This window comes from Caenorhabditis briggsae (genome assembly GCF_000004555.2).
Source record: "Caenorhabditis briggsae complete genome, chrIV, whole genome shotgun sequence".
Taxonomy (NCBI): Eukaryota; Metazoa; Nematoda; class Chromadorea; order Rhabditida; family Rhabditidae; genus Caenorhabditis; species Caenorhabditis briggsae.
Window position 1 is genome coordinate 2125046 of NC_013487.2, and position 16372 is coordinate 2141417.

Sequence of the window (16372 nt, forward strand, 5' to 3'; positions counted from 1 at the left end):
AGAATCATAATGATTATATAACACAGCGATTTGAGGAAAGAGTCTGTTTTGAACTAGCACATACCCATTAATGTGATGCTATTAGGAACAACGAACAGAATCCATCAGGTGAGTTCAGCTACTTGAACTTTAAGCTCAATTATCTCGGTTCCTAAAAGAGATATCAAAAAGTTGTCGACAGATAAAATGTTGATGGTAATACGACAAACATTTTATCAGTTGACAAAGTTTTGATATCTTTCATGGGAACCGAGATAATTGAGTTTTTAAATAGTATATCAACAAATCACTGCTGTCACTCCGTTGAAGTTTGACTCAGATCCTGAAGATGAAGAGGAGCCATCAACTAAAAGAGCAAGACTTGAAAATCTTTCTGCAAATCAAATTTGGGATCCAGAAGCCATAAAATCAATCGATAGAATCATTTTCTATGATAGCATCTATATTCCACTTGAGAGAGCAGAAGACTCTGAAGAAGATCTGGTTCAGTTGGAACATGTCAGAACTGTTTTCAATTTTGAAGGTGGTCTGCGGACAAATCATTTGATAATACCTGGACAAATGAAATTTCAGGATATTCCGGATATGTGAGTTCGGGGTTTTTTAGTGCAAATTCCATAAATGCTCCAATAGCTCACCCTTTGCTTGAACTTTTGAGCTCAATTATCTCGGTATCTATGAGAGATGTCAAGGATTTGTTAACCAATAACTTGTTCATCATGATATCATCAATTTTTTATCAGTTTCCATCTTTTTAATATCTCAGTTAGGAACCGAGAGAGAGGAGCTCAAATAAAGGATCTGAAAGTATAAGGTAGGCTATCATTGAAGCATTTATGTTATGTATTTGTATGCGCAAACAACTACAGGCCAGCTCATACTTCATCTCAAACCTGGAATTCCGGTACGAAACAAATAGTTAAATGTAGTACTTAACAAGATCTACAAAATAGTATATAATTCGATCGTATTCAAAAACCTAGGCGAATCTTAGTCTTTAAAACATCCCAAGACTATCTTGCTAACTAGCCTCTTTTTCGGTCATTTGGATCGAAATTCGGCATACAAAGATAGTCGAAATAGATATAATTTTATAGGTTTTGTCAAGTTCTACATTTTTCTTTTTGTTTGTCTCAGAAATTCCAGTATTGAGCCGAGTTATGATCGTCGGTAGTTCGCGACCACGTAGCTCAATCGGTCACGGCACGGCAGGTCTCATGTTTCACCTTAAAGTTCAAATTCTCGAGGGCTCCTCCACCTTTTACCCTAAAACCAAGAAGTCATAATATTTCAGATTATTCTGTCGCAAAATTTCCGACCTATTGTGCAACAATGTCGGAAAAATCATCTTGCCGATCAAAAAACTGAAGCTTGTGATTTTCAAAGAAAGGATCGAAATTCATTTATCTGACTCAGAAGAAAAAGGATATTTAATGAAAATTATATACAAAGGTGAAGAAGGAAAAGGAAAGAGAATATGTGGAGAAGCTTTGCATCGAGAGATGGATGATTATAAAACACTGGCAGCTTGCGACTTTTTCTTTCTTCTCAAGAGTCCAGAACTCAAATTAGAAAAATTGGGATTCAAAATTAAGAAAGATGAATCCATGGATCGGTACCCTGATGTATCTGTTCTTGATATTATCGTGAACTTTCTAGCCGCGCTAGAGGATGTAATCTTTGTATCAAAGCTGAGCTATATCTACAGCTGAGAAGAACTTTATGTTCCAAATACGGTCACAAATTACTTGCCTCAGCTTTTGGAGAATTTCAAGCCGAGTTATTTAGATGAAATCAAGATTCGGGTCTGGAATGATGAGAAGGTTTTGAGCAGTGCAAATTTTGAGCCAATTAAGAATATAAGCTTTGGAGGATGCTATGAAACTGAGCAATGGAAGAATGCGATTGATTTGGATATTCGTGATGATTTGATTCCAAAAGACTGGGATAATTTTGCACATTTTGAGGAGATTAAAGTGAAATCTGTGGATCAGAACGATTTGAGAAAAATGTTAGAAGTAAGTTTGAAAATAATGTCAGTTTCAACGTCCTACAAAAGTAGTTCAGAATTGTTCGATTTGGCTGAAAATGTTACAGCGTATTAACCAAAAATAGAGCTTCACTTTTGTAGTTGACAAGTTTTTCGCTGTTTTTCGCATATGCTACGTGCTACTTCTGGAACTTCTGGTACTTGGTTGACTTCAAGTAAGTCTGTGCCACGGCCGAGTTCTCCGCGCCAATCTGAATTCTGTTTGGGCACTTGGTTGGTTTCAGACGATATATCTCATTCAACTGGATTTTTTTTTAGAAAAATGATCAACCACAAAATTGAAGCTCCACTTTTGTTTAGTATACTCTGAAATTTTGAGATAAATTGAAAATTTCTGAACCACTTTTGTAGGAATTCAAAGTTTTCCAAAAGTACTGAAATTACAAAATTATATTTTTTCCAGAATCGCCCGACAAATGCCGACGAGCAATACATAGTGACTGTATCAGAGCCATTGAAAATTGAAGATATGACAGAAGCATTTAAAGATTCTGGAACGTTTGATAAGGACCCGGAAAGTCCGGATTTTCAATTCCCATTGGAACTTACTAAAACTGGATACGAATTCATCATTTTCCGCATTGACATCAATGAAGTCAAAGTTTTTATTCGAGATGCAGCTTTTCGAAATTAATCAGTTAATTCCAATAATCTGAAGTTTTTTATCTGTAATAACTTGAAAATGTTTTTGCTATTTGGTTATTTTATTGTCGATTATATTAGCTTCATTCTCATAAAAATTGTTCCGAGCAGACATCTTGACATATCTTTTAATTTTTGGCAAGTGAATAATTTAGTTGTTTCAGACTTATAAGTTTTCTTTATAATTTGAAGTTTTGATCTACCTAAATTTTGGAACCGCAATTCTTTTTTGTTTTCAAAGACTTCTGCCAATTGCTTTGTCATTTTCCCTTTTTCAATAGTTTTCTCTGTTTTTCAGTTTTGTCTGATATTCCCCCATTTTCAGAACAAGATGAGTGATGATTCACCGGTGACCAAAAAAAACTACGAGCCATTTATCAAGAAAAGGTTTGAAGAACGTGTCAGTCTCGAACTAACACATACCTATTTGTGCCGAGCGATTCAGAAGAATCAGAGGAATCCAGGTAGGTAATTCGGAAGTACTTCAAACAAAGTAGTCGATTTTTAGGGGAAAAAATCACTGCTCTCACTCCGCTTAATGCAATTCAAGATGACGTGGAAGATTCAGAAGCAGTGACGTCTTCTTCCAGCCCAGATGTTAATATGGAACCAAGTTCTAAAAGATCAAGAGCATCGGATAATCCTGAAAACGAAAAATTTGACTCCATAAAATCAAAAGATCCCATCTCATGCGATCCAAAGGCTTATGATCCACCTGGCCCAAGATCAAACATTGATTCGGATCCAGTTCAGTTTGAAACTGTCCGAGATGTCTTTGAAGAACAAGCGGAACTTTTAACGAATCGCTTCGAGGATTCTGTGAAACTTCAGGATATTCCGGATATGTGAGTGACCTGTCTCATTACGGTATGATCAGTCACTTTAGGGTATTATCGGTCCCATTGAGCTGTCATTGGCCCCATTATGGTATCATTGGTTCCATTATGGGACGATCGGGCTCATAATGGAATCATAAGTCCCATCACGACATCATCGGTCCCATGATGGTATGATCGGTCCCATTATTTTATCATCGAGCCCATCCTTTCATCATCGTTCCCATCATGGTATCATTGATACTATTTATTATGCTATTATCGGTCCTATTATGGGATCATCAGTCCCATCATGGTATCATCGGTCCCATTATAGACGATTTTGAAAAGAACGGGAGCATGATCTATAGGTGGGACTATGAACAGATGGTCTCGTCATGTTGGACCTCTCTTCTTTTATAGACCCATTTTTCCATGCCTTTTTCCAATAAACACAACAAATTTCCAGATTGTTCAGTCGACGAATTTCCAAAGAACTTTCCGAGAGAATGGAGGAGATCGAAATTCCGATTGCTAGATTGACGGTTTCGATTTTTACGGATTTTGTTATAGTCGACATATACGATGAAGATGAAGAAGTTGAGAGGAAACCAATTGTAATCAGATATCAAAAGACTGAAGAGAGAAGCATCACATGTAATGATTATAAATCAGTGGCGGCTTGTGGCATTTTCTTTGTTCTCCAACATCCGGATCTTAAGCTCCAAATTTTGACATTCTACATTTGTGAAGGTGGCGATCGATATGTCGATGTTTCCCTCCAAAAGCTGATTCTGAAATTACTCGAGCGATTAGAGCATAAAGTCCATGTCGAAAAGTTCATATATACATATAGCAGAGAAGAGCTTTATGTTCCAAATACCGTCACAAACTATTTGCCGCAATTACTGCGAGCTTTCCAGCCTGGAACCCTGAAAAAAATTGATCTAGCCTTATGGAACGACAAAGAAGTTTTGGGAAGAGGAATGTACGAACGAATTAGGGAGTTGAATTTTGAAGAGGTTTTCAACACTAGGCAATGGAAAGAGGCGACACAGTTGGATGACTTGGATGGTCTCGTTCCTAAAGATTGGGACAATTTTATTCATTTGAAAACTATTAATATGAAATCAGTGGATCAGAATGATTTGAAGTACTTCCTAAATGTAAGTGTTTTCTCCCTTTCCACTTTGAATTTTTTGTGCTTGTTCCAATATCACCAACATTCTTCCAACTTGCTGATTCTTGACATCTCTCACAGAAATTTAAACAATTGAGCTTTTATTCCAGTACATTCCAAAATATGCCGATTCAATTTTTGAAGTTACATATGAGAAATTGAAAGATATTGCAGTCGTAAAAGCATCATTCAGAGGACATGGAAAATTCGACGCAGACCCAGATTCTACTGAATTCGATTTTCCATTAAAATTCTATCGAGATGTTGAAGATGAACGACGTTTTCTGGTCTATAAGTTGGATAACGATCGCTTTGAAATTTATTTCCAGAACGAGAAGCCGAATTGCGAGCTTTGGAATTAAATTTGTGTTTTTAGTATTGTTGATTATTTCGATTATTTATAAAATTGTTCCAATTTCGGACAGTTTGATTTCTAGACGGACAGCTAAAAAACTTTTACAGTACCGGTTGTTAAACCAACGTCTTTTTCAGCTGAAATTAAGCGCGGTCCTTTCAAAAGATACCAGGAAAGTGTTAACTGATAAATTATTTACCACTAGTATTTTATCAGTTCAGAGATTTTTGATATCTCTCATAGGAACCTATGAGTTCGAAGTGCGCGTATAGGTTGAGCTTCTATTAGGGGAAAATACTGTATACTGTAGAAATCGAACTTCCATGTTTCAGAATCGTCCAATAAGATGAATATTGAAGATGTGAAAGAAGCACTCAAAGATTCTGGAACATTTAATAAGGACCCAGAATGTTCAGAATTTCGATTATCATTGTATTTCACTCGAAATGGGAAAATTATTTTCCGCATAAATAAAAATTTGAAAAACCTCTAAAAAAACCTAAAACAACACTGAAGAACTATTCTACCTTAACCGAAGCCTCTAGTCCATGAAAAAACATATTTCAAGCAAATTTTCACAATCCCAAACTCAAAAAAAAATTTGATCTATTTCAACAATTTTTAGGCGCGCAGAAATGGCTCCATTGTTTTTTTCATTCTTATTGTGTCATTATTTCGCATTTTAATCAAAATTTTTGGGTTTTTTTTCAAATTTCCAATTTTCAGCCCCCAAAAATGAGTGATCCATTGGAAACTCCGCCGAGCCATCCATTGCAAACCGATCAGCAAAAACTCGAGGACTTTCTTCGGGATTTGTACAGAAAGAATTATTCAGTTCGACATGCTCATTTTGAAGTCTGCAGAATTATCAAAATCGAAACGAACACAATTCAATTAGAAGAGGCGAGGATGGCGGAAAGGTTAGAATCAACGAGAAGATTGAAAAGAGAAGGCCCACCGTCGGATACAGACGAATCCGCTCCAGACGCCAAAAAAGCTTGTTCTTCAGGTAATATCCATTTTTGAGATAAATTTCCCTACCGACCGACCGCTGACCCAGCCGAGCAATTGATCAGCTTGAGCGGCAATCGGTCGGCTGGGTCGCCGTTTTGCGACCTACCGTGATAGATGCCTTTATTTGAAGTGAAGATGAAATAAAATTCCAAATGTTTCAGAATCTGTCCATCGACGCATTCCGGAAGAAATTGACTTTTACGATCCAGAAAAAGAATACAAAGATGTGGAGGATGAGCAAGTGGATATCAATTTTGTTAAAGAGTTTTTCCAAAAAGAAGCAGAAAAAGAGTTTCTGGAATTGAATAGGAAATATGGAGATAGGAAGATTGAGCAGTTGGAGGATGTATTGAAGTTGTGAGTTTTTTTTTGGGAGAAAAAAAACGAATCTTGGAATTTTTTTTGTCTCGAGAAGTCTCGAGTCTTGGGTCTTGCTAGTTTCAGAAGCCTCGAAAGCTTCGAAATTCTCGAGTCTAGCAAGTATCGAGTCTCGCAAATTTCGAAAACCTCAAAAATCTCGCAATTCTCAAGTCGCCAAAGTCTCTAGTCTCGCATGTCTCGCGGGTCTCGTAAGTTTCGAGTCTCGTAAGCCTCGAGTCTTACAAATCTTGCAAATCTCGCAGTTCTCACAGGTCTCAAAGGTCTCGAAAATCTCGAAATTTCAGATTCCATCTCCGACGACTAACTCCCAAATGTTGCGCTTCCGCCGAGAAGTACGTCCTCCCTATTAAATCTCTCAAATGGATAACTGGAGATTCGAATATCAAAATTCAAATAACCGACTATCAGAATAATACAGTTGAGATCAAATACTGGCCTGGAGAAGATTGTTCATTAGCTGAATATGGAATTGGGAACCCCCCGGTTACTGTAGATACAGTGGAATTCAATCAACTGGCTGCTGCTGACTTTGTTTTCATTCTCAAGGGACCAAATCTTAGACTGCAACTAATGGAGTTTGATATTGAGCCGTTTGACAAGTTACCCACCTTCGAATGCTTTATTGAAAATTTCCTAAACCAGGAACTCAGAAAACAACAAGTCCACGTGGCAAAACTGGCTTATAAATTCAGCAGCTCGGCTCCTGATATCACTTACAGAACAATTCAACAGTACTTGGCGCCAAAAGTTTTGACATATTTGAAATTTTCCGTATGGAAGGATCCAGATGAAAGCGTCGAGTCGCCGAGAATCGACTATTCTGATTTTGTTGAATTTGTTCAGTGGAAACAAGCGACTCATTTGGAAATTCAAGAAACGAATTTAGGGCTCGACTGGCAACATTTTTATCATTTTGAAGTTATCAGTTTAGAGTCACTGGATCCAGAAGACGTGGAAAATATGTGTCAGGTAATTGAGATTTTCGAGAGTCTCGAAAATTCTAGAATCAAAGTTCCAGACATTCAAAGAAGCTCGCTATCAACCAACAAAAGGGATCACTATAAATGTTGAGAGGAAACTCGATTTCGAAGGAATCAAATCCAAATTAGAAGGGATTGGAAACATCGATGATTCGGAAAAATCGATCGAATTTCTGTCGGGTGATAAGAAGATGATTGTGAAGTTTGAGGATTTTTATATTATGGTTAACGTATTGGAGACTTAAGCTTGTTTTATTTATATTTTAGGTTCGAAGTGTTTTGTTCATTTTTATCTTTATCCAACCGAATTTTGGCTCTGCTCATTCGCATTTTTAATTATGCTTTTTTTCAAACAAAGTGTTATTTTTATGATTACCAGAAGTAATTGTTTCTTACTGTTATCTGAAAAACAATTCAGAATGGTAAATTTGTGTGATTAGCTGATACAAACCATGACATATGTATTGGGAGTTAGGTCCGGTTCACATGTCAAACTCATCAAAAAACATCTGCCTTTTTGAGGGAACCAATTAAATGTAAAGGCATTCTTTCGAAGAAATCCTTTGGGAAGTTTTTTTAGAGTGATGGTCCCGTGCAGATATGGTTCACATGACAAAAACACTTTTGCCTTCTAAAGAGGACCAATAATGCGGAAAGGCGATTTTGGTTAGATAAAATAATTTTATTCCTGTGAGCAAATATAAAATATCTCCCGAAAACACTCGGAAGTCACGGAAAATGATTTCATTGAATGATTAAAATCCAAGCAAAACTTGTTTCAAACAATATTGAACCTTAATTACAGTATACCGAAAATTTTGATCTACCAACTTTCCAACCCCGCGAATTTTTACAACGATTTTCAAAACTTGTTTTTGTTTTCTATTTTCTGGATTGTTTTCGATGTACAGTTGATTTCTTTGAAAATTTCAAGTTTTCAGAGTTTCTTTCGAATATTTCTTTCTCTAATTAAAACAAGTTTCCGTTTTCCAGCTCAAAATGGACTGGAAAACGTTACCTTCCGGCCAAACATATGGAGATTTTATTGAAAATTTGTTCAATGAAAGAGTTCCATTTCGAGAAGCGCATAGACGATTATTGCAGGAGATTGACAACAGTCTACAAGGTGAGCCAAAATGAACATTTTAAATTCCTTCTGATTTTTCAGGACAATCTTCTACAAGTAGTCAAAGATCTGGAATGAAACGTCCAATGGATGCTTCAGAAGAGCCAAAACCTTCAAAAACTGTCAGACAAGAACAGCCAGAAGCGCCAATCCCTGAAGAGCCTCCTGGAAATCTAAATGAGCGACAGCGTTTTGTGCAAAGATGGAAACGAGAACGAGTCGAATACTATCCGGGAATATACGATCCACAGAATGAATTACCGGAAAAAACCGACCATATCATTCAAATTGAACAAGTCAGAGATTACTATGAAGAATTGGCACAAGCAATGATGGATGGTTATCCTCGTGATCAGAATGCTTTTGGTTTTGGGTCGAAGAGAGATGTTTGGGATCTGTAAGTTTTCTTTGAAGGCACATCGGAAAGGGGTACATCGAGTCAATAGAATTAGAAGGTACATATTGTAGAAATGAAAAATACTGTAGATACTGTATCGAGTAAGATCAATAATCCAAAATTTCAGATTGTTCTTTCGAATGATCTCTCCCCGATGTTGCGCGTCTGCTGAAAAATTTGCCATAAAAAGCATTACAAGGCTGAAAATTGTGATTTTCTTGGACAAAGTTGAAATCAAAATTCAAGATGACGATAGAAAAATGTTGATCGAGTACAGAAGAAACGAACGCGGGAAAGAAGAAGTGAAGAAAAGGAGAATAGGTGAAGAACAGATAATTGAATACGACACTCCTAGCTACAAGATTCTGGCGGCTTGTGATTTCTATTTTCTCCTGAGAATGCCGTTGTTAAAACTGGAAAGACTTGGAATCAAAATGTATGACATGCCAACCCCCACTTTGCCTCGAAGACATCGTCGATATGTTGATATTTCTCTGTTAAGAATTATCATTAGACTGATAGCCGAAAAGAAACCGAGCCCACTGAGAGTGGAGGAGAAGCTCACGTATATGTTCACTCGAGAATTCCTCGTTTTGAATGAAGACCCAATCCAAGTAGATCCCTTAATAAATATGTTGGAGTGTGGATATCTGAAGACAATTAAACTTCGTGTTTGGGATGATTCTGAGGTTTATCTAGCCAACAATTACCCTAACATGACACATTTTCTCGCAAATAGTCGCTTTAGTATTGATTACCTTCGGCCATTTTTCATATGGAAAAATACCGAGACACTGAACCTTCGAGGTTGTTTTATTTTCACACCAAACGACAATTTCGAATGGAAATTTGTGTATTTTTTCCAAAAAATTATAGTCTATGAATTATCTGCTGATGATGTATGGGATGCGCAGCAAGTGAGTTTGTTTTTGGATTATTGATGAAATGAATTTGTTTTTTTAGAATCTCCAATTGGAAGAAAATGAACACCAGCGATACACTGTGATTTGTGATGAGGAAGAGGAATTGATTCCCGATGAAATTGGAAGAACAAGAGGTGCAAGACGAATCCCAGGAAATTTTGATAAACATACTTCACTTGGTTTCCCGTTGAAACATACTCGAAGAGACAGAAATGGAATGACATATGTTTTGAAAATGGGAAAGAATGAAATCAACGTCACTGTCAGACCAACGACGGATAGTGATTAAGATGAATGATTTGGAAATTGACTTCTCTTTTAACTGTCTATAACTATTATTGTCTTGAATATTTTGCTCATTTCATAAAGTTGATTTTTATGGAAAGTAGGCAATCGGTTTTAGACAGAGTACGGAACTTATGTCTGAAATCAAAGTGTAAAATGGATACTTTGCAAAAAGAAAACCATTGAATTTTTGAATTTTTATTTTCTTCTGCGGTGATTCAAAAAATAATTCTGAATAACAACAAATGGAAGATTCAAATCTTTAGCAAGACTTCTTTTGGTAAGCGTTGTTGGACATTGGCACAATTTGAACACCTCTTCCAGGGCCTTCTCTTGGTATTTGGTAAATTTGGTCCGCGTTTTCTTCTCTTCAGATTCCACCGGTTGCTTCTCCATCTTCTCAATCCTTTTCAGGTATGTCTTCTTATCATCATCGTTCAATTCTATCCAGTTATAGATGCGGACGTAGAGAGCTTTTCCCATCTCGGTTAAGGACTCCCATGGTTTTGGATTCTTGCAAATACTTGAATAATATGCTTGGGTCCGTTGGAGAACCAATTCAGCGAACGTCTTCTGACTGAGCATTTTTTCATTGAATCCAAATCGTCTTCTGGAACTTTCACAAGCATTGATGATGTCGGCAGTGTTGGCTCGCGTCCAAATTGATGGTGGGGATGTTAGATGACACGGAAGAAGATGGCGATGGTAGGAGGGTGGATGGTGATAGACGATCTGATTGGTGGACCATTGGTAGGTAGGTCTGGTCTGGAAGAGATGGAGCAATTGGTGCTCGTAGATTGACTAATTGTTCCATTGGATGATGAGGTTCCGACGCTGGAACGAGTGGTTGAAGTGTGACGTTTTGCAGCAGATTCTCATATTCCAGGAAATCGTTGGGTTGAGCAAAGTTCTCAAGGGAATTTCCGACAGGAATCTTATTCTCCGTTTGTCTACGGACTGGTCCAGCAAAGCTCGCTTGGGTCTGAGCCAAATATCCAGTTAATCCAATTGAGCTAGAAAAGGAGTCAGAACAATTTGAAGAATTCATTGATCCAAGGGATCCAGAACTTGATCCATTGGAAGACCCAGGCGATTGTACTGTAGATCCGATTGGGGCGAAGAAGTCTTCATCAGTCAGACCACCGGAATACGGAGGTGTGAGACCTGCAAATATTTTCACTTGGTTTCGAAACAAAGGCTATCTTTTGATAATTATTTTGAATGGAAACTCAGATTTTGTAACTTACAGAGACTAGAAATTTCAAAAAACAAGATAAAGGCATTCAAAAACACTTACCAGTTTGAGCGCAACACAAGCTTGCAGATTGCAGGTAGTTGTCGAAGAAATCGCCAAAGTTGGACATTTCAGATGAGAATGATATCGATTAAATTGAATTCGAGAGACTCGAGAGTCGTCTTGAAGGGTAAGGAGTGCAAATGAGCTATCTTGAGGTGGGGTAGAGATAGGCGGGACTTAAAGTGAACGGAGCGAATCGTAATGATGGTTCCTTGCACAACCCGTCTTCACCCTCTGGTTAGGTCCGGTTCACATGTCAAAAATGCCGTCAAACTAATCAAAAAACACCTGCCTTCTGAAGAGGACCAATTACTTCTGTAATAATGGCGAAAGGATGTCCTTTGGGAAGGTTTTTAAAGGTACAGGGACTTTCTAGAAACATTTAATGGGAAATCCGTGAAATTCAAAGTCAATTTTTACTCATTTGTTTTTGGTACATCAAACTTTCATAGCATTTGATCTGCAATTTTCGCAACCCCGCGTATGTTTTCCAAATTTTCAAAAACCTGCCCAAATTCACATTTTTCTTTCGTTGTCGCACTTTTCTGCCCAATTCCGAAATTTCAGACAAAAATGAACGAGCCCGCCAATAGAATAAATTATGGAACTTTTCTTCGAGACCTCTATCACAAAAGATACCCAGTTCTGAAGTCTCACAGGTTATTGAGAGTGGAAATAGCCAAAAGTGAACCAGACAGGTTTTCAATACTTTTTTGTTTTTTAAGACCCTAATTTTTTCAGCGCCAGTGCAATTTGAAATTCCAAATCGGAGTGGAACGAAACGAAAGTTGGCACTAGAAACTGAAGAATCGACGTCTTCAAAAAGCCAAGACAGGATTCTATAGAAGCGTTGAATCAGGATGAAGACGTTGAGGAGCACAATGAGATTCCCAGCGTGGAGCATCAGGGTGAAAAAGCTAGAAGTCCAGAAGAGGAAGATGTCGAGGAGATTTCCAACATCGTTCGAGCTGAAAGTATCTCCCAGAAACCTGAAAGCTCTCCAGCAACGAGCACGTCCTCTGAAGACGAAGAAGTCGTTGGAAGTTATGAGCAAAAAGAGTACGTGGATGATGTCAACGATCGAATTAAAATCGGATTGGTTCGAATCATTTTTGAGAGACTGGCGAAAGAGGAAATGGCGAAAATTCAAAGGGACAATGTGAATATCAAGGATTTGTGAGTTTTACTTCAACAGCGACGCTTCAATCATTCCGCAATTTCAGACTATTTTTCCGAAGCATCTCTAGCACCTGCTGTAAATTCGCTGAAACTTTTGAGCTTCCTATAAAGAAACTGAAACTGGTTATTCATCGAGAATTTGTGGAAATCAAAATTTGGAATGAGCAGAATTCGTTGACGATTCTAGAATATCAAAATTCAGAAGATAACGATGGAACCAAATATGAAACTTTGGCAGCTTTTGATTTCTTCTTTCTCCTCAGAAGTCCAGGAATCCAACTCGCAAGACTTGGAATCAAAATTGCTTCCTTTGAAGATAAGGATGCGCTATGCTACACGGACGTTTCCCTCCTCCGAATTATCGTTGGGCTCCTGAAAAGAAGACTCGATGAGCAATCGACTCATCTGAGCAAGCTGGCATATATGTATTCTAGAGAGGATGTTTTTGGGTTGGATAGAAAGCCAAGAACCGATTATCTAGAAGAAATTGTGAACTTTATGAAGCCCCGGATTCTGGAATGTTTTAAATTACGAACTTGGGATGATACTAGAGTTGTGAACAGTGAAAGGTACAGAGATCAATTGGCTTTGGCGATTGCGGAAGGAGAGAATGAGCAATTGATTGGTGGCGTGTATTTGACGGAGCAGTAGAAGAAGGCGACTCGGCTTGATATCAGAGATAAGCTGATTATTAAACACTGGAATTATTTTGCGGATTTCAAAGAGATTCGGATGTTATCGTTGAGCCCTGAAGATATGAATGAAGCGCAGAGTGTAAGTGGACGTTTTAGAACCGGTTTGAAAAAGCCGAATGCCTAAAAAATATAGTAAAATTTGTCGGATCGGTCTGAAAGTGTCAGAGTGTATTAAACAAAAATAGAGCTTTGCTTTCGTAGTTGACAACTTTCTCAAAACTACAAAAGTTTTTGAGATATGCGTCTTCAAACAGAGCGTACCAGATTAACGTTTTCAGAAGATCCAACCTTTGTTGCCTACAAAAGTATTCGAGAAATTTCTAATTCGAGTGTATTCAACTAAAATAGAGCTTTAATATTGTAATTGACGACTTTTTACTTTAAATTTGTCCAAATGAGATATACCGCTTCAAACCAACCAAGTGCCAAAACTGAATACTGATTGCTGCGAAGCGGTATATCTCCTTTCGGATGGAATTGTACGAAAAAGTGGTCAACTACGAAAGCGATAATATTTTTAGGTCTCACACCTCCGTATTCCGGTGGTCTGACTGATGAAGACTTCTTCGTCCCAATTGGATCTACAGTACAATCGCCTGGGTCTTCTAATGGATCGACTTCTGGATCCCTTGGATCGATGGATTCTTCAAATTGTTCTGACTCGTCTTCTGGATCGATTGGATCAATGGTATATTTGAATCAGACCCAAGCAAGCTCTGCTTGTCCAGTTCGTAGACAAATGGAGAATCAGACTTCTGGCCAACAGTCATTTGTGGACGTTGCTCAATCTAATGATTTCCTGGAATATGAGGATCTCCTACAAAACGTCACACTCCAACCACTCGTTCCAGCGTCAAAACCTCATCATCCAATGGAACAATTAGTCAATTTACGAGCGCCAATTGCTCCATCTCTACTAGAACAGACCTACCTACCAATGGAACCGTTAATCGGCCAATCAGTTCGTCTATCACCATCCACCATCCTACCATCGCCATCTTCTTCCGTGTCATCTAACATCCTAACCATCAATTTGGACGCCAGCCTCCACAATGGAGTTTCAATCAACACTGCCGACATCATCAATGCTTGTGAAAGTTCCAGAAGACGATTTGGATTCAATGGAAAAATGCTCAGTCAGAAGACTTTTGCTGAATTGGTCCTCCACCGAACTCAAGCGTATTATTCAAGTATTTGCAAGAATCCAAAGCCATGGGAGTCCCTTACCGAGATGGGAAAAGCTCTCTACGTCCGCATCTACAATTGGATCCAATTGAACGATGATGAGAAGAAGACATACCTGAAAAGGATTGAGAAGATGGAGAATCAACCCGTGGAATCTGAAGAGAAGAAAACGCGGACCAAATTTACCAAATACCAAGAGAAGGCCCTGGAAGAGGTGTTCAAATTGTGCCAATGTCCAACAACGCTTACCAAAAGAAGTCTTGCTAAAGATTTGAATCTTCCATTTGTTGTTATTCAGAATTATTTTTTGAATCACCGCAGAAGAAAATAAAAACTAAAACTGTGTTTTCTTCTTTTTTTCAATGAAAGTGTTCAATTCACAAAATGTAGACTTATGAAAAAGGCTCAGTTTATGACTTTTTTTTCATAAGCGTTAACAGATTTCCAAAAATATGTGTTATCCGGAAGTCAGAGATTTAAATGTTTTGTCTTAATAGTGTGATTCCTCCGAATTATCGTTGGGCTCCTGAAAAGAAGACTCGATGAGCAATCGATTCATCTTAGCAAGCTGGCATATATGTATTCTAGAGAGGATGTTTTTGGGTTGGATAGAAAGCCAAGAACCGATTATCTAGAAAAAATTGTGAACTTTATGAAGCCCCGGATTCTGGAATGTTTTAAATTACGAACTTGGGATGATACTAGAGTTGTGAACAGTGAAAGGTACAGAGATCAATTGGCTTTGGCGATTGCGGAAGGAGAGAATGAGCAATTGATTGATGGCGTGTATTTGACGGAGCAGTGAAAGAAGGCGACTCGGCTTGTTATCATAGATAAGCTGATTATTAAACACTGGAAGAGATTCGGATGTTATCGTTGAGCCCTGAAGATGTGAATGAAGCGCAGAGTGTAAGTGGACGTTTTAGAACCGGTTTGAAAAAGCCGAATGCCAAAAAAATATAGTAAAATTTGTCGGATCGGTCTGAAATGTCAGAGTGTATTAAACAAAAATAGAGCTTTGCTTTCGTAGTTGGCAACTTTCTCAAAACTACAAAAGTTTTTGAGATATGCGTCTTCAAACAGAGCGTATATCTCTTTTCGGATGGAATTGTAAGAAAAAGTGGTCAACTACGAATTTGAAGCTCTAGTTTTGTTTTGTATAACCAGAAATTTTCAGACCTATTTGACAATTTTTAATGTGTTTTTTAGACATCCAAACTTGACAAAGTAACAATTTCAGGATTTGATGGATGATCGAAAACAAGCCTACACAATATTCGTGGCAAATTCACTGAAACTTGAAGGAATCAAAACGGAACTCGAAGATATTGGTGAATTCGACAAAGATCCGAAATGCCCAAATTTTGAATTCCCGCTCGAGTTCACGAGAGAAGAAAAAGATGGGCGTATATTCGTCACTAATATTTCATCGAAGTGACAGTTTCAAGTGACAGTCAGGAAAATTGACCAGAATGCGAATGATGCGTCTGTGGATGATAATTGAATAATAATTTTGGTAACAATAATAATACTGTAATTTTAAAACTTTTATTAACACTAGAATTTTTTTAAATTTGTAATTGTGAAATTTACTATTTTGGATATTTGTTATATGTATTTTTTAGGCTTATTTTTCACTAAACTGTTCTTATTTTAACAATGGTTTTGTTGGATACAAATTTTAGAAACTTTCAATGCTGACGGTTCAAAAAAGAGATAGAAACTTAAAAGAGCTGTTTTCAGTACCCGCTAAGCTTCACGGTTGCAGCTTTGACCGCTAATGGGCCGCCCATGGACCACTTACGGGCGGCGGCTGGTTTGCAGGCAGGAAGAGGGATCTGTAATATTGTATATTCAAAATAATCGCG

The 16372-nt window shown here is 37.8% G+C and overlaps 6 protein-coding genes across 6 annotated transcripts; 5 read left to right on the top strand and 1 right to left on the bottom strand.

Moving 5' to 3' along the window:
• Positions 1–75: 75 nt before the first annotated feature.
• Positions 76–5049, top strand: CBG21584 (the record flags this gene model as incomplete). The annotated part of the gene is made up of 9 exons (XM_002632615.2): positions 76–108; positions 310–587; positions 1295–1673; positions 1758–2018; positions 2454–2651; positions 3024–3156; positions 3201–3537; positions 3977–4673; positions 4798–5049. 9 exons carry the CDS (start codon positions 76–78, stop codon positions 5047–5049), a joined length of 2568 nt encoding a protein of 855 aa, XP_002632661.2.
• Positions 5050–5777: 728 nt separating this feature from the next.
• Positions 5778–10152, top strand: CBG21586 (the record flags this gene model as incomplete). Its single annotated transcript, XM_002632616.1, has 8 exons — positions 5778–6051; positions 6218–6413; positions 6722–7406; positions 7456–7641; positions 8411–8543; positions 8586–8940; positions 9068–9857; positions 9904–10152. The coding sequence occupies 8 exons, from the start codon at positions 5778–5780 to the stop codon at positions 10150–10152; spliced, it is 2868 nt and encodes a 955-aa protein (XP_002632662.1).
• A 615-nt stretch (positions 10153–10767) lies between these two features.
• Positions 10768–11512, bottom strand: CBG21587 (the record flags this gene model as incomplete). Its single annotated transcript, XM_002632617.2, has 2 exons — positions 10768–11312; positions 11446–11512. The coding sequence occupies 2 exons, from the start codon at positions 11510–11512 to the stop codon at positions 10768–10770; spliced, it is 612 nt and encodes a 203-aa protein (XP_002632663.2).
• Positions 11513–12018: 506 nt separating this feature from the next.
• CBG21588 lies at positions 12019–13275 on the top strand (the record flags this gene model as incomplete). Its single annotated transcript, XM_045244875.1, has 3 exons — positions 12019–12104; positions 12253–12621; positions 12669–13275. The coding sequence occupies 3 exons, from the start codon at positions 12019–12021 to the stop codon at positions 13273–13275; spliced, it is 1062 nt and encodes a 353-aa protein (XP_045097337.1).
• A 681-nt stretch (positions 13276–13956) lies between these two features.
• On the top strand, positions 13957–14835 carry CBG21589 (the record flags this gene model as incomplete). Its single annotated transcript, XM_002632619.1, has 1 exon — positions 13957–14835. One exon carries the CDS (start codon positions 13957–13959, stop codon positions 14833–14835), a length of 879 nt encoding a protein of 292 aa, XP_002632665.1.
• A 536-nt stretch (positions 14836–15371) lies between these two features.
• Positions 15372–15942, top strand: CBG26246 (the record flags this gene model as incomplete). The annotated part of the gene is made up of 2 exons (XM_045244876.1): positions 15372–15413; positions 15745–15942. The coding sequence occupies 2 exons, from the start codon at positions 15372–15374 to the stop codon at positions 15940–15942; spliced, it is 240 nt and encodes a 79-aa protein (XP_045100455.1).
• Between the last annotated feature and the right edge of the window lie 430 nt (positions 15943–16372).